The sequence below is a fragment of the Lissotriton vulgaris genome, chromosome 9, assembly GCF_964263255.1.
Source record: "Lissotriton vulgaris chromosome 9, aLisVul1.2, whole genome shotgun sequence".
In the NCBI taxonomy this organism is placed as follows: Eukaryota; Metazoa; Chordata; class Amphibia; order Caudata; family Salamandridae; genus Lissotriton; species Lissotriton vulgaris.
Window position 1 is genome coordinate 662,741,764 of NC_141697.1, and position 18,423 is coordinate 662,760,186.

At 44.5% G+C, this 18,423-nt stretch overlaps 1 protein-coding gene across 2 annotated transcripts in view; it reads left to right on the top strand.

Annotated features, from left to right (window-relative positions):
- The window catches only part of VASP (vasodilator stimulated phosphoprotein), an 863,870-nt gene that overhangs the window by 778,653 nt on the left and 66,794 nt on the right, over positions 1-18,423 (top strand). For both annotated transcript variants that reach the window (XM_086938366.1, XM_086938368.1), the window contains one exon: positions 11,811-11,868. In XM_086938366.1, the coding sequence (XP_086794492.1) occupies positions 11,811-11,868 (58 nt within the window). The remainder of the gene's footprint in view (positions 1-11,810; positions 11,869-18,423) is intronic.

Genomic DNA, 18,423 nt, shown 5'->3' on the forward strand with positions numbered 1-18,423 from the left:
ACTCGGGGTATCCGGGGCCCAAGGGGGAGACCAGATGGCGCCCGTAGCAGCGCCGGAGCGCACCGCGTTGCAGGTATGTGGCTCAGGCAACTGTCTCTGGTCTCCCGATGCCAATGATTGTCCTCACGCTCCCCTGGTCCCACTCTCCTCACCAGTTCGCAAGTCTGCGCGTGTGCCTCCGCGCCGTGCAGGCGGGCGTTGGGCCGGTGCCGGTCGCGGGCGGCCGCCCGGCAGGGTAATTCCGTCTGGGGATCTCACCGCCAGGGGGGAGGTAGTGAGGCGGTAGTTGGAGCGGGCGCCCGCCTCCGTCAGCGGGTTCCGTGACCCGTCTCCGCTCTGGGTCCCTCTCACAGAGCGCCGGTATCCAGCGGCAGCTCGGTCTTTCGGCCAATCGAGGCCGCGGCTCACCACGGCGCAGCAGGCCCCAGCAGGCACCACAGTCCCCCAGCGTCTCCGGTGATGTCCGAGGGGGGCGGCTCTCCGTCGCTGCACGCCGCTCACCTCCTGAGGCTCCGGGCACAGTATCTAGGCGGGTCGCACTTCGGGCAGGCAGGATAATACGCTTGTTTCGAGGGCTAAGGACGGAGCTCTTCAACTACACGTCCGCCATGATCGGCTCTTGGCCACGCCCCCCATAAAGAACAGATATAATCAACTTGAGAGTGGGTTGTTATTTAATCACAAAGTACTAACGCAAACATTTGTGCACACGGCATGAGTTCACATAATAACAAATCGTAGTGCCCAACAGGTAGTGGGAAGGGAAGTGAAAGTGGTGGGAAGTAGTGTAGGATAAGGTACGTGAAACAATAAGTCAAGCGTACTTAGTCAAACAACTTTCTTTACAACTGGCTTCAGACGGGAGCCAATGTAAAAAGAGGCACAAAATGTAATGTCATCAGGGAGAAAACGACAAGTGAAAAGCACAACAATCAATTAAAAAGTACAACATTTTGTTTATTATTAAGTATATATACTCTGAATAAAAACATAAAATTTCTGACATATAGTAAAATAAGACTTGTGACCTATTCTAAGGCATCAACACAATACAACATTACAATTGACATCATTAATTCTTAATTCCTAAAACAGTGGCGGACAATACTAGTCCTCTTCTCAACGCGCGTTTCGGCGTTTTCACTGGAACGCCTTCTTCAGGAGCCACATACACAATCTAAGTCGGCAGTTGTTTATATTTGCCGCACCGGGCAGCAGCTGTTGGTCTAGCGTTTTTTTCTTTTGTGGAAGGTCTTTTTTTTTAAAAAGAATAATATTAGATGAAATCTATAATGATCAGATGGCCAGGAACAGCAGTCGGTATGTCTGCTCTCTTAGCGTTGTTCTGTTAATACGATAGGTAAAAAATGCATTCTGCGTGGTTAAACGACCAGGGACTGCAGTTGATATATCTGCTCCCTTCGTGTTGTCTCGCAATACGATTTTTAAAAAGAATTTTGCACATTCAGATAACCTTGGACCGTAGGTGAAATATTCGTTCCCTTAGTGTTGTATTGTAAAGCGATAGTTAAAATAAACTCTGCTTGTGCATCAACCCGCGGGCGTCACGATTGATAAATCCAGTGGCGTCCCGCAGCCGTTGGAAAAGGAGATTTCCAACGGCTGCGGGACGCCACTGGATTTATCAATCGTGACGCCCGCGGGTTGATGCACAAGCAGAGTTTATTTTAACTGTCGCTTTACAATACAACACTAAGGGAACGAATATTTCACCTGCGGTCCAAGGTTATCTGAATGTGCAAAATTCTTTTTAAATATCGTATTGCGAGACAACACGAAGGGAGCAGATATATCAACTGCAGTCCCTGGTCATTTAACCACGCAGAATGCATTTTTTACCTATCGTATTAACAGAACAACGCTAAGAGAGCAGACATACCGACTGCTGTTCCTGGCCATCTGATCATTATAGATTTCATCTAATATTATTCATTTTTAAAAAAAAAGACCTTCCACAAAAGAAAAAAACGCTAGACCAACAGCTGCTGCCCGGTGCGGCAAATATAAACAACTGCCGACTTAGATTGTGTATGTGGCTCCTGAAGAAGGCGTTCCAGTGAAAACGCCGAAACGCGCGTCGAGAAGAGGACTAGTATTGTCCGCCACTGTTTTAGGAATTAAGAATTAATGATGTCAATTGTAATGTTGTATTGTGTTGATGCCTTAGAATAGGTCACAAGTCTTATTTTACTATATGTCATAAATGTTATGTTTTTATTCAGAGTATATATACTTAATAATAAACAAAATGTTGTACTTTTTAATTGATTGTTGTGCTTTTCACTTGTCGTTTTCTCCCTGATGACATTACATTTTGTGCCTCTTTTTACATTGTCTAATTTCCCTGTCAAACATATTCAGTTGCCTAAACAGGGGGTCCTTGTTATTCACACCATTCAGACGGGAGCCAGGCACAGGTACAATAAATGATCATACATTTAGGGTAACCAAGCTTCTAGAATAAGCAGTACAATTCAAGCTAGAGATAGAAGTTGGCCGGTGGATGAGTTGTCGACGTTTCGACTCCACGGACGGGTAGGGACAAATGGGCCCTTACAGGAGGGTCTTCCTCAGGACGGGGGATAGGGTGTGGGCAAGCTTCCTAGAGCTAAAACATAAATAAACGAAATTAGGGAGGGAAAGGTTCAGTGAGGATCAATGGTTCATGTGCTAATATCGGTGGAAAACAGAAATGAGGTAATGAATAAATATCGTGTATGGCGTAATCTCACACGAAGAAGTAGGCATTAATCACAACTGGGCAATTATCTGGAAAAATCAATTTGCATGGTGTCAGCATGCTAGATAGCGTTTATCTAATCAGCTCAAAAAACGGGATGAAATTGGATCTGACTTACAGAAGAAACGTTGTCCCAATCTGCATCCTCAAGTGAAAATTAGAAATCGGGAGCCGCCATGGTGCGGTCAGCATCCCGCGGTATCTAGATAAAAACAAATAAAGCCAGTACAGGGGTTACACTCCAAACAATGGTAGTTTGGTGTGTGAAAGGAGCAACCGTCAGGACTGGTGAGGAAGCAAGAGACATACCTGCGTATGGAATTCAATCCAGCAGCACCGAAGGCTGAGTCATCAGTAACGCAGGGAAAACAGCGTCAGTGGATTGCTGCTTAAACAGCCAGAACTGACGCCCAGCGGCTCGCGTGCACGTAGTGCTCACGCTCGATGAGTGAAAAGTGGGAAGAAAGACGTAAATCCATGTAGGTAGGATGTAAATGGAATGGCAAGGTAGTGTCACACTATGTCAGGGCTGCTGGAGAAATAAGTTAAAAAAGTTACAGCCCAAGGATGGTGTGTAAAATGTCAAAGGGGGCATTTGTAAGCTCACAACACCACCAAAGCATAATGCCATAAATTGGTGGTGTATCGAGGTATACATACGGAGCCCGTAACAGAGCAAGTTAATGTGGCAGGGACGACACAAAGGGTCTAAAGTGGTTGTCGCATAAAGCGTGATCTCATTCACCAAGCCAACGTGAGAGAGCCTGAATCAATGCGTGAGCATGTCGGGCCTGTAGTCAACATGACTGTCAAAGCAGCATGTGTTCAGATATAGCAATGGATGACGAGAATTGCTTTCAATGTCATGAGGTCTAAACCTGGATTATAGACAGATTATGCCCAGGCCTTGGAGCGCGTACCTACCTCACAGGGTGGTAAAGGCACGTTGGGGCCAAAGACCGTATGATGGACTGAACACAAATTGGGAAAAAAGGTAAGCACGTACCTACCATGCAGGGTGGTAAGGGCGCATGGGTGCCAAGGATGGATCCTCAATCAATTAGTGATCACAAAAGCAGTAGACACATAATTACAACAGATTGGTCAATGATCATAAGAAACTGGACACATACTTATAAAAAGGTTTCTCACTGCTCAGGCCCTACAGCGCCAACCTATCTAGCAGGACGGTAAAGGCGCATCGGACCAGGGGTGATGACAGATCAAAGTGTGATCACAAGAACAGAGAGATAGTATGGTTTAATTACAGCAAGGACAGTGATGCGTGTGATGTAGTGATCTAAGGGCAAATGGTTGCTAGTTGGGATAGTTGTTGTCCATCTCATTAAGTCCATTGTTTATAGAATCAAAGAAGCCATCCATTTGGATTCACAAATGTCTAGTATCAGTCCATTGTTGCCTCCCCTTGGTCCCAAGATGGCCTTTTCCAGTACAATCCATTTAGCACTGTCTGGGGCATGTCCGGCTTGCTTGAACTGCTCGACCAAGGGTGCACGGACTACTTCACAACGAATGCGACTGGAGTGTTGCAACAACTTCATTTTGATCTTTTGTTGGGTCTGCCCTATGTAGATCAAGTTACAGGGGCATACAATACAGTAAATTACATTGTTCGTGTTGCAATTGGTGTGTTTTGAGAAAGATCTTGTGTTGTTTGTGGTGGAATTCCTTGGTTTGAATGGTGTTCGAAAAGGCTTTACAATGTCCACATCTGTGGTGTCTGAGTATGGGAGGTAGGTTCCAGAGGGACAATACTGTGGTTGGTGCGGGTGGGTCAAGGAAGGAACGGACAATATGGTCCCTGATGCTCTTGGCCTTTTTAAATGAGTGCATAGGTGGGGCTTCCTGTGCGAGATCATCTGATATGAGATTCCAGTGCTTGTTAATGACGTTTTTTATGGCGTTATTTTTAGTGGAGAATGTTGTGACGCAGATCAACCTATGTTCCTGGGTGTTGGAACTGTCTCGAGATTGAAGTAACGATTCTCTTGGACTGAACCAGGCTCGTTTCCTTGCCTTCTTTACCAATCTTCTTGGGTAGCCACGTTCGGTGAGGCGGTCAGTCAAATCCTCTGATTCATTCATGTAGTGTTCTTTCAGGAACAGGGAACAGTTCCTCTGGATGCGAAGGAACTGAGGTAAAGCAAATACTTAAATATTTAAATGCGCTGCAACAGTAAAGCATATGCGGTCCGGAGGTTCCTGAATAGGTGATTCCGCCTAGGTGTATCTTCTGAGCAAATTCACGAGATACAAACTACTCTCCGAGACCATGGGGCAAAATTGGGTCCCAATTTATATACTACGTGACATATCCAAATGCGTATGGACTAACACATGCTTTACTATTGCAGCGTATTTAAATATTTAAGTATTTGCTTTACCTCAGTTCAGAACAACTTGGAGTGGCGAACACAGGGCGGGTCCCTGTGTAGTCCTGACAAAGAGCTTGGGGAATGCTCGAAACATGTTGACTTGAAATACTAGGTACACCTAACCCATTGTAATTAGGACCCCTAGTGTTCTACCTCGTTTTTTAGATCATACATCCTAGGAGCAAGAATAAATCTACGTCGCCCACTAGATAGGTATTTTTAATTCACTTCCAGTCCACTCCACCCCACTACACTCTCTGCACTACACATAGTCCATTACTTTAGTGCTCCTACGTAATCCGCAAGTCGTAGCACGCCTCAGCCCGTAGTGGACTGAGATGGCCCCTGTGATGAAGCATATCACTGTCGGGAAACCCTGGTGAGTGAGGGGACTCAAGAAAGAAAACTTTTTCTTTCTGACATTGCCTTTTCCAACTCCAGTGAGTTTTGTGAAAATTCGTTTTTCAAAGGCTAGGTTCTTCATCCCTAGATTTAGGGATTTTCAGGTCTATATTAAGCAATGAGAAAAGAGTCACCTCCACTGCAAGGATTATTCTCAAGAGCAAACGCCTGATGAGAGCAGTGTGATGGCTAGACCTGGATGCCTGCATGTCTATTCACTTATTTAGGGAACATTTATCGCTTACTCAACACACAATGTCATCCCAAAGAATGTTTATGGTCTTGCGGGCTATGGAAGCATTTCTAGGGATCTCAGCACGCCCCTTGGGCTACAGAGGTGGGGGCTCGCAAGTAAGGTGGCAGTGTCAGTGGTTGTAGCATTGTGTGCAACGAACGGTGCAAGGGTGGGCACAAAAGCACATGGACACTGGAGTCTTGCATCCACTGGCAAAACTATTCTCTAGGTCTTGCTTGCTATTGGGCACCATCTATTGCTGATTCCATAAGTCAACTGCCTCACCTTATGGGAGCAATATCCTGGAGTGAATTGTCACTTGGCTGTGTAGAGTGGTATGGCATAGAACTCTTGGATGGAGTGAGTGACGTGGAACAGAGACACACACACATACACATAGGCGCACAAGCACACAGACAAGCAGACACAGGAACACACACAAGCACACACATGGATACACATACAAGCACATACACAAACACAGGCAAACGCAAGCGTACGTACAGACACACTCACAAACACACACACAGGCGCACACACACAGGCAAGTGGCAGTCCGCCGAGGTAAGAGCATGGGGCAGTGAGGCTGGGCGGGGTGAAGCCGGGGGTTGGAATTCAACAGACGACAGGATAGGTAATGTTAACATTTTAAAAAACACTTACCTTGAGCTCGCCGTATCACCATTAAATGGAAAGGCAACAAACTTGGTTTCTTGTCCCACGCAGGAAAATGAGTTTTTAAACTATGTGATTTTTTTTTACAAACACCTTAAGTCTCAGACCGTGCCTACTCAAAGCTTTCCTCGGGTGCTGACAGGTTTGCTTTTGCTGCTATTCAAGGAATAGAATGCAGTTTAAAAATAAAGTAAATAAATGCCAAAAAAGCTTTACTTTGCAATTTTTACAGTAAAGCAGATTTTAAAACAATTACCTCCTCTGCAGTGTCACGGTTTCAGAAGCCTACCAGAATATCATGCCTGCTTTGTTATGCCATTATTCAAAGCACGTTAGTGAACGTGTGTGTAGGAGGGCAGCCCCTCAAAGCCGTGACGCTGTCAGCAGCCACTGCTTCATGCCAAAATTAAACACGGCTGCAATGAGACCCCATGAGAGCAAGTCAGATAATACCTGGAATTAATATAGGTTATATAAAAGTTTTTTTTGATCCACTGTGCTAGAACGCTTCTGTTGCTAGGGGAGGAGGTGGTGTTTGGTTACATTTTTGGCTTATAGCAGAGGGTGCAAGTTGCTCGGCAATTGCTAGGTAAAGCTCTGCTTCTTAGAAAAACGTGATTGCTGCTGTAAGAAAGTTCACCGTGTTAGTGGAATGCGCCAGTCGCAAGTTTAAATAAATGGTTGCTGGGTTTGTCGATTGTGCCAAGTGTGCAAGCAGGAACAGCATGAAGAGAAGTTGTGTGCGATGGAGCAACATGGGAGGAGGAGCCATTGCAAGCCCGGGAGGGGTGCGCGCGCGCTTCGGAGAGCAGTCTTCACTTTTCCAAGCACTGCACTTGCGGCACACTGCAGCGCGCTCCCGCAAGGTGGATGCCGCCACGAGTGCAGTGCTTGAAAAGCAAAGAACAAAGGCTAAAGGCCCTCCTATGAATCGCCTGCGCCCTGCGTAGGCGAGATCTACAAAATTCTCTACTTTTAAAAGGCCTTTGAATGCTCTTCAAAGTGCTGCGCCTTGTGCAAAAATCAGGTAAAAAGAATCCTCTTTGTTATCAAAGCTGCAGCTATCCGGGCTACCGCCATGATGGGGTTGGGGGGCAGTTCCCGTAAGCCATTTAGCACTATGGGCCTTGTGTTTCTGCATAGGTGAAAAGAGCCACGCTGAGTTTAAGTCAGCAGCTCTTATTTAAACATAATTTGTTTTTCAGTCTCCATGCTTTTAATGCCCTAAAAACGAAAGAAGCGTCTCTCTAAACTTCAGAGTTGTTCAAGTATACATGGGTACACTTAAACCATACTCTTATCTCACAGTGGAGCTATCGGGTGTTGGGCGGGTTGCCACTTTGATCATTCTCGATCGGTGTGAAGGTCGACTTTGAGGTGGCATGCAGGTTAGGAATGAGGAGGAGCTGGGGATGATTTATTTTACCTCATCCCCCACACCATTGTTCCCTGTGTCCCCACCACTCCAAAATCTGGGTGGGGAGGACAACCCCCCCCCCCCCCCTCCCCCCGCATTCCCCACAAGCCCTACGCCCATGCCTCCACTGTCAAACACATCATGATGGTGAGCACCTAGACATTATGCAAATGAGCCCATACTAAATTGTTCAGCAACAGCTCTGCTCAGGACTACAGAAGAAAGCGGCTTGGCAGTCAGAGACAGGTTCCAACACGGACAGCTAGTGCTCACCAGCGCTGGCAGACCTAAAGCTTACCTTTCTCTCCTTGACAGAAGAGAAGTCTGGCACTCAGAGTGATAAAAATAGAAAGTGACAGGACTCGATATCTGTGAGTACCAGCCCATCTATAGCACCAATTTTATTTTGTTGTGAATCTATTTTATTGGGTTTTAAGATTAATACAGTACACGTCATACGAAAAAGAAAGCAATGTTGGGTATTTTATTCAGCATATAAGGCACAGCATAGTCATAGCACATTTACAGTTTACGCTTGAGCAATGTATGCAGAGATCGTAAGTGCGACTGACCGGTACATGTACGACAATGCTCCGGTAGGAAAGGGAAAAGTGGAAGGGCAGAAAGAAGAAGAGGGTAAGGGGCTATGATAAGCACTTCCTTTTTCACAAATTGAGAGTCTACAAAGGTACAAATGCTGGTGAATGTCCATTATTGCACACATGTGCGTGTACTGTCCCTTACAGCCAGCAGGAACACTGGCATATATTTCCGATTAGGTGCCAATAAAAGATTCATTGTTAACATAAAAAAAAACGAAGAACTATGCATGTATAAGAAAGGGTTAGAAGAAAACAAAAGGAGAAATGCAAAATGCATGCAAACAAACAGGTAGCCCTCCACCTTCCCCCCCCTCCTTCTGCGTCCGAATATGGCATGGGCCGCATGGTCTACACATAGCGTCTCCCTACTGAATTAAGCGCTGCCTAAGGCTGGCGTGGTGGAGAGATCTGTGGGTGGCGTGTCTGTGCTGTGTTGTAGTGCGAGGTAGATCGTATTCCAGTATGTTGCAATGGGAACCTTGCGCAAACCCATTTAAAACACTGATTATAGCTCTACGCTTCCCGCTATCTTCAGATAACAGGTAGGACTTTTCTTTCTCCTTCATTGGTGTGACGTTTGTATTCTTTTACTGCCTTTGTTTATTTCTCACTGCCCGACTGCTTTGCACTATTTCAGTGTTAGTTCGTTTCCCCATGTCGGTTGAATGGGTAATTGCCTGTTCTTCTGTCAGGCAAATCCCCACCAAGCAAGGGCTCACGCTTTCGCCCATCAAAACATTCATTGTTTGCCACTTGCAGGCAACTTCAGTCTGTTTATGCAACACAACTCGAGGTAGGTGTCTTTCCCTTCTTCCTTTTTTAGGGCCAGAAGCAGGGATACAAGTAGATGTCTGTGCTCCAATAGGGGTGCTGCGTTCTGGCCCACTGCTTTGTCCTCTTTTTCAGTAGCTGTGACACACGCTGAAGGCCTAAACTTTGGCCTCCAACGTCTGTATTTTCAAAGGCAGGGGAGAGTATGTGGCCTTCTGGCTAAGGCGGTCGACCTCGATGCCAGGGAATTGGGTTTGAGACGCTCAAAATCCTGCGATTCTGGGCATATTAGTTAATCTCCCTGTGCCTAACAAACAATGTGTCCGTCTGTAACACAACTGGTGCTCATGTAAAGTGCTCTGATACCTTTGGGTCAAGTTTGTGCTCTATGAAAAAAAGGCAGCACCCCAATACCCTCCAGCCCGCAGTTTCACACTGTGAGACCTCCTGAGTAGGGCCTTAATCCCATGGCTTAATTGGCGCTGCTTGCGCATTCAAGGGAAATCTGCCAATTGAATTAAAAAGGTGTTAGTGTGTTTGTTCTCAAGTTGCTTCAGTTTACTTGACCTTTGGAGTATTAGCTCAGATCTTCATGGCTCTGCAATCTTTCTCTAGCGTCTTTGAGGAGATTCAGTAGGAGATCACTTAACCCTTTGGTATGTTATGTGTATTTAAAAAGCACTCTGTTATATCCTAAGTATTCCGTTTATATGTAATCAGCCTAGGTCCTCCTAGCTGCTCAGTCAGAGTGAGAGACGGTAACGGAATGTTGGCGTGACTGTGATGAATGGAATGCCTGGGTGCCTGTGTGGATGAGTGGTGACAGTTGGAGATGGGCTGAGCAGCTAGGCAGGCTGCTCCTGGTGGAGCTGGTACATGGCTAGTACCTGGCTAGAGCTGGCTGTACTATGATTAATTCTACCCTAACATGGAACCAATAAGGATGACTTAAAATATACAACATGGCTACCAGAGTCTCTGTGTGCAGGGTTCAACACACACTATCACCCCTGAGGGTGTCCTGGTGCTGATTGCAGTGAATCCCCCAAAGGTTATTGACCTCTCTGTAATGAAGGCGGTCACTGAGGCATTGGACTCACTCAGAAGGAAGTTGATGATGTGGGCTGCGACCCACCCATCCCTTCAAGGGTCCTTGAGACCTTGGAACCTCAGTTGGTAACAGGAGTTAAACTAGTCAAGAGGCAAGAGAAAGTCTAAAGGTGAAGAGCCCAATCAAGCCACATTCTGACACCTTTGATCGCCTGATGGATGCATTTTTCAGGTTTGCAGGCTTTCCGGTACTCCCACATACTATAGTGGGTAATAGACCATGTAATCTACCCTTTGATGAAAACATGGTGGACAAGGTCACCACTGATGACTCGGATGGGTCGGGCATAGAGCGGGTGCCCAGCCATCCCTTGCATGCCACATCAAGCTCTAAGAAATCCAAGGACTCAGACCCTTTGGAAGAACCAGAGTTACCGGGGGATATGCTTGACCCGGATGATTTGTACAACCCGAGTGATACCCGGAGATAAGGCAGCTCAGTAAGTCACCACTAGAATTCACCAACTTCTGGACAATTAGGTCAGGAGTCTCATTATGCCTAAGTGCCATGTAGTGCAAAGTAACCCAAACCCCTTAATATAAATTGGAAAATAGTGACCTTTTTGCTGATGTTTGTGATGGACCTGAAGAAGGGTGTACCTCTGTCCTGGACGTCCTGCCAGGCAAGTTACTGGATATCACAGGTCCTCCCCCAAATACTTTGGACATGCCTGAGGAAGTAAGGCCTCAGGGGCTCTGATCTTGCCCAGCTTTCTTTCACATTGGTCTCAACACACCTTTTGTTTCCTAGGCAATGCTAAATGTGGTTTTCTACAGAAAGAAGGTGCTAATTGGTAATTAAGGTGGAACCTCAAATGTTGCTGAAGTTTCTGGACAGAATAGTGAGACTTCACTCTTCCTCTATGCAGCCAGGCACCTACATTATTAAAATATGCTCTCTTTATATCCTGATGATAAATATGCATATAAAAGAATTAGTAGATTTTGATATTTACTAGAAATAGACAACAGTAATGACTTTCCTTATTTTGGACACGTGACTCTGGAATGTTTTGAAGTGATATTTCTGTGTTTTCCCTCCGTTCTTTCCTCACAGACACTGAACAGAAACCAGAGTGATGAGTGTATTTGCAAGATGAGTTCTTCATGATCGCAGAGAGAGAGGATGACTGTGGGATTGTGTTATTATGATTGTGTGTTGGAATTGGTCAATTGGTGAAGCTTTGATAACATCATACACACCAATGGAAAAAGTAGTGTGTTTGTTGTTTCACTGATTGTGGTGATCTGTGAATTGCTGGAGTAGGAATAAAGGACAGGAAAATGCATAAGCCTCGCTTTTGTGTCTTCTAAAGAATTGAAACTTTCTGTCATGAAAGCTAGGAAAGTGTACATTCTTTTCCCGTACACATCCCTCTTGAAAGCCCTCAAGCATACCTCCCTGAATTTACTTGGCTACTTTCTTTTCCATTTTTTGCAGGATATACTAGAAGAAGTTAAGAAAGAACTACAGAAAGTTAAAGATGAAATCATTGAAGGTGAGTATCAGCTAACACAAAGGTTGCAGTTTGGCTAGAAATGTGTCAAGGCGAATGGAGCACTTCGCATAAAACTTGAAAAATGAAGCAAAATGTATAGGAGCGCTGAAGACAACCCTCAGAGAAATAAAGAAAATACATAGAATATATTTGAGAAGTTCATGAAAGTTGAGAAATGCGTGCCTTGGTGGAGGTAATGAGGGGGAGGAGGCAACTGGTTAAATATATTGATTTGTTTGGAACAATTCTTGTGTCAGTTTTTCTGAAGGTAGATATACTGCGACTCTTGATCCTGTGCTGGAGTTCGCAGTTTTTTTGTTGTCTGAAAAGAATCAAAATACCCCTAATGGACTTCAGATTTGGGGGCTGCAACCCATTCTAGTCGTAGCATGGAGCAGGGTTTTAATATTTTTGACAAGGTTGATTTTAGTTTCCAGTTCAGCCCTGCACCCCTCCTTTCACATCACCTAAAGTCCTGTCCAGCTATACTATATGTTCAGCATTAGTTTCGTGCACTGGAAGTCTGTTGGCATGTTTCTAGGTCTTTTTTTATGGCTAGAGCAAGAGTCCCAATGCCAGATCCTTTTCGTCCAACCTAGTAGTTTAGGCTTTTTCAGGTCATTTTAGGGGCAGAACCCAATCTTCTGAAGGACAGAACCCCACGTATCACGCAATACTCTGCTGCTCAACCCTAACTCTCCACTGTTCACCGCTTCGCGGGTTAGGATTATGAAGTGACCGCAAGGTGACAATCATGTCATTTATATGTAAGTTACCAGAAGAAGCCCAAAGGCTTTGGGTGGGGCCTGTACAGGCAAAAGCCTAGTCCCAGTGGTTTAAAAGGGCTTTCCCCAGTGTTTTGAAGACAGCTGCCATGCCCTTGTAAACATTTCGGGTACTGCTATCGCTAGAGACATTTCAATGATTTTTCTACCTAAAAATCAAACTTCCCTCAGATTTTGGGAAATTGCTGGAGATTTTCTATCTATAGGCAGTAAGAAAGTATGTTCATGTATCAGAAACAAAAGAGAAACTGGTGATAAAACAGTGCTGATCCAGCTATTAACTGAGGTTCTCATTTATTTTAATGGCGTTTAAGCTGAGCAGTGAACAGCTACACAGTGATTATTTGCAGGGTAGTCGCCCAGCTTGATTAGTTCTGCCACTGCAGGCCATCGTCTACCCACTATTATTAAATGTGTTTAAGCTCTCTTGTGGGTACAAACATGAAACGGTGGGCTAAGCTGAGGTGTGTAATATAATTAAGAAATTGGCATCATTCTATACAGAGAGACTGACAGGACGTGTGAGAGTAAAAGGGCTTTGACAGTAGGCTGCTCAAATACAGGCAAAGGAAAAATGTGTGCTAGAGGGAATAAGACCCAACCTATTTCAATTTGTTTATTTTTTAAACCTCCACGAGAATGGAAAATATATAAACACAATAACTGTTGTTTAATTTTCATTATCTGATCGAGATTTCTAGCTGCAGATTCCTTCCCTTTGAATTACCCCCAGGCGTCTGTCTGAATCTGGAAATGTTTTTATGAGCAGTACCCCTGTAGGTGGCATCGTCCTCGTTGTAAGTGATGTGCTCAGTACCTATACAGGCGCCACCTCAGCAAGCTGATGTCAGTTCTTTCCATCGCAGTCAGCACAGCTTGGTAGTAGAGCTACCCCCAGTCACTTTTTGACTGACCATTTTTTAACCTTTGGTTGAAAAAAATTTGAGACATTGTCTCCTGGTGTGGCAGGGATGTTTTTGAGGAAGGCTCGTTCTAAGCCCTGTTGTGCCTGTCAAGTGTTGGTGACGGACCCACATCTCGTCTGCCTCTGGTGCCTTGACGCCAAGACCTGCGTTGATTCTTGCACAATTTACCTTAAGGCCTTGAGGGAGAGCTCCCTCAAGATCCTAGCCGCTCAATCGAGATGCAGGTCCCGGGATTGGGCACAGACCTACTCCAAGTGTTCTTCGTCGTACTCTGAGTCATCCAGATAAGTTCCACAAGCATAAAAAGAACAAGAGATTAAAGAGGTCTTCAACTTTACCCCGTCTGCTTCATGCCAGGAAATGGGGGAGCATCAGCATTCGAGGCCGGGCTCCATGGTTAAGCCTGCACCTGGGCTGTCTATTCACCTCCAAATTTCCAGGAGCTGGAGGGACCCCCCCCCCATACCGCCCCCCCCCCCCCCCACCCAACTACTAGAATTATATGGAGCCATGCACCTCATATTTGGGCGATCTGCTGAGTACTATCGTGTCGTGCGCTGATGGTTCAGGTGAGCCCTAATGGTCTTCAGCCTGTGGGTTAGCTCCCGGTGCAAGTCGGGCTCCTTGCATCCATGGACGGATCCGGAACAGTAGTTGCAAAGAACGGTGGTACCCCTGAAAATGAGAATTATCCCTAAATCGGGGTAGTACTTAGTGGACCTTAAAGATTTCAACATCAATAGAATATTAACCAGATGCTAGTCGTCATCAAAAAATATTTTTATTTGATCAACACAGTTACATATTTTTTTCCTTCTTTTGTAATTTTTTGTTAAAAATTCACACCAATACTTTATATACATATTCAAAAATTCCTTATTCAGTGCAATGCGTGTCACTCCATTGGTGTATTTCTATAATTATTCTAACTAAATGCTATACAGACCTTCTTCCACACTCATTCACTATCTACCTAATCATAAAAACGAAGCAAATAAATACAAAAATTCAAAGCATTTGTTGTATTTTTTGACAAAACACAGTTTGTCCTGTATTTTCGTGACAAATTACTTTTAGTAAATGCTAGACATGACTAAGATTTTATCCATGTGGAGTATATACAATTCATTAAGGATTTAGTTTCACCAATTGAGATATGACATCTATTTCAGTTAGAGAACATTCAATGTAGTCATGGCTAAAATCAGTCATGTCCTAAGCGAGTTTCGGCTTTAAGCCTTCGTCAGGAAGTCATGTTTGATGCGTGTCCTAAAAACATATTGAAAGGGATCTGGATTACCAAATGTAGGTTCTACTTCATATATATATTTTTAGCTGTACAATTAAAAACTTGGTGTGCCACAGTGAAATAGAAAAAAGTTAAAAGTGAGTGTTTGATACATTCCTCGAATCGCCATAGGTGAAGAAAAGATAGTGTTGAATAATACAACAGAAAAAGTAGTCACCAAAAAGTGAATCCAAAATCTGTAGACTAAGCGGGTTATCAAGAGGTTCCAAATTGATACCTATGGTGCGCATGCAGTAGATTCCACACGCAAATTAATAAAACAAAGCAGAAGAGAAAAAAATAAGAATAGAATGAAATATAGAGATCTATATCTCAGGTTAGTAAATGGCGTATTGCCATTGGACCACTGTTACCTTCTAACTGGAAGTTAAGTGTATAGTTTTGGGGAAGGTAACCAGATGTTTTATATTGTGTGTTTGTCTACAGACCTGACAAAAGACAAATAACTAATATGTAACTGTGTAATTTAATTGCTGTACTGTTAAAGGTCAATGTTATAAACGAAAGGGGCCGGGGAGTAAAAGGGGCTCACCAATATCATTGAGCTCTATACTTGGTCATCTCAGACTCCATACTTCACCATCTACTAAGCTAAGCTAAGCAGGTCTTTCGCCCTAGAGCTTCCGTCCTACTGAAGGTGGTCACTTCCTTTCATGTAGGCTAGAGACCACCCTGCTTACCTTTTGTGCTCTGCCTCGTCCCTTTAAGGAAGAGAAGCAACTCCACCAGCTGGAATAAAAAAAGAACAGTGTCCTTTTACCTTGACTGCACAAAAGAGTTCTCATGAACGACCAACTTTTTGTGGGGAGCATGTTTGAGCCCAGAAAGGGACGGCGGTACAGTAACTGACCATCTCCTGATGGATCGTGAAAATCTGCTACGCATTGGCCAAGAAGCAACCCCGTGAGGGTTTTCCTGCTCATTCCACCACAGCCAAGGCAGCTACCTCAGCATTAGAACGCGGAGTCCCAGTCCTGGACATCTGCCAAGCAGCAACATGAACATCTTTGCACACTTTTACAAAGCACTACTGCCTGGACTGTCCGGTCAAAAGGAACAAGCAATTTGCTCATTCAGTCTTGCAGGACTTTGTAGTGTGAAATCATTTTGCAGACCCTCCTTCAAGGAGGTATTGCTTGGGTATCGATTCTCAGGTAGGGAATCTGGGGCTAGAAGTCTCTATCCGTTGAACAAGTTACTTACTTTCGGTAGTGCCTTACAAACCCACCCATCCTCTCTGCTCCAATGGATTTATGGACTTAAGGCTATTCACCCATTCAGTGCCCTAGTTTTCACACATCTGTGGTCAATCATCTTCATTGCTCCCTTCTTATGGCGTGTAACGTCGTGAAAAGAAACTGACGTCAGTGTGCTGGGGTGGCGCCTATATAGGCACCGCAAACGGCACTTCCCACACATACAACGCCACACGGAGTTGTGCGACGCCACCTACCAGCACACAGTGGTATTGCTCACGAAAAATGTGTGGTAAGGTAAGTAATATGCGTCCAGATAGAGTCCCTACCAGATAAGGCTTTACGGAAGGTAAGCAGCTTGTTTATTTTTACTTTGAGATTCATATACATTTTCGTCGTCATTTCAGCAGATTTTTTAATTTCCTTACAAGTTTTTCTGCATATATTTAACAGTTTATCCACAAAATGTCTTCAAATTGTTTAACAATTTGGACTCTTTAGTCGTATATTTCCTGACTTCAGGCACTTCCCAAAAAGGAAAGTATTTTGGCTCCAAGTATGATTGGCAAGACTGGCATGAGAGTGTGAGGAACATTGATACAATACATTTAAAAGTGAAAGTCACAGAGCTGTTTTCACAGGTCTTCATTTACTTATATGTACAAGACTTGCTTTTCGTATCCTATCCCAGCAACGAGCGCAACAGACATGAAACAGGACAGCCTTCCTAACTAGAAAGCTATAATCATGTGGAAGATGACCTATTGACCATTTTCCACTTGTAGTGAGTACAGTCATGGAGAAAATGAAGGTGGATGGTTAACTGGCATTAGAAGTTGTAGATTCAGCATAGACATCTCCATATAAAATACGACCAAGTCAATGGAAGGTTGTTACGCAGCTCTACCTTTATATGCAAGTGGGTCATACATGAGCTGTCCCATGTTCAAAGAACCCACTTGAAATGTATTGTGTCTGATTTACTGGATACTCCGAATACAAGAAGCTTCCAGACCTAATGCAACTGGCTCAAGAAATCTCAATAAAGACCTTATCTAAAAAGATTCTGTGCGGAAAATGTATCCCCTAAATTGGACAGTGGGGTGCAGATGGAGGAGGAGTTATAAGAGTAGCAAGTAAAGACCAGCAAGTAACTCAGCTCAGTAAGTAAATCGCAAAGCTATGTAGAACAGTCAAATTCAGAATAGATCAGAAACTCGTGCACTTAACGAATGTGGAAGGAAGGGCTGCTTTGTTTAAGGATGTATCTGGCACCAACCCAGAGAAGGGTTTGAATCAGAGCAGGATTGAGTGGACTAGTGTAAAATACCCGAGTTAGGAAAAAATACCCAGGCGGTACAATAAACATCCATAGAAAGCATGGCAAACACAAGGTGATGGCTTTTATGCAGATGTTTTAGTTTAGCTTAGTGTATTAAGTTTGATATTATGCTGATATGGCAAACACACTTTTTAAAATTGCAATTATACTGTCTATGTAATTTTTAAATATATAAATTCAATTTAAAACAACTAAACAAGAAATACATTGTTAGGTCTGAAAAGTCCTCTGCATGGTAAGAGACATTTACCCATGCCCTGAGTGCCCAACTGTACTGTTGTCTGGATCTCTAATTCTGATTGCTTGTAATGGTGAACACGGATAATACGTGTACGTCATGACATAGGCTGGTCTTATGGATTACGGTCTTGTTGGACAGGGAGATGCCCAAAGGGCTACCATGTTAGTGGTGGAAGGGTACTGCCTTCACCAGGATTAAGCAATACGATTGCACTTGTGGCAGCACACTGTGTAGTAATCGGTAGTAGTGAACAGGACCTTTTTTCCCTACAGGCTCCCTCACCTCCTTAAAAGTTGTGCTGTGTGTGCTTGACTCACCCTTAGCCTGCATCAGGTAAATGTGGGGTGCTCTATAGCGTAGAAGTAGTATATCTGCATTAGTTGTATGTTTGCCTGGGGAGGGTACATGTTAGACGGACCTGGAGGGTCGGCCGAGGACAAGGGGAGAGGTCTCCGGGGAGAGCCGTCTCCAGCGATCGTACAGACGAGTAACTTCCCCCCCCACAGATGTACACCACACAAAGATAAGGTTTAACGTTCTTTATAAGCAATCTTAAGGTACGATAGGATGGTACAAGGAGGTCAGGACTCAGGGGTCCCCTCGATTCTAGTCTCTTGGATGGGAAAGGGGGTAGCGGGACAGTCTTGTTACCAATCTGGTAGATGCGATGATATGATGGATAGCTCACAATCCTCGAGCTCGGCGTTCTTGGTGGACGGGCCGCGGCAGCGCCGGCAGATCCCGAGATGATCGTAG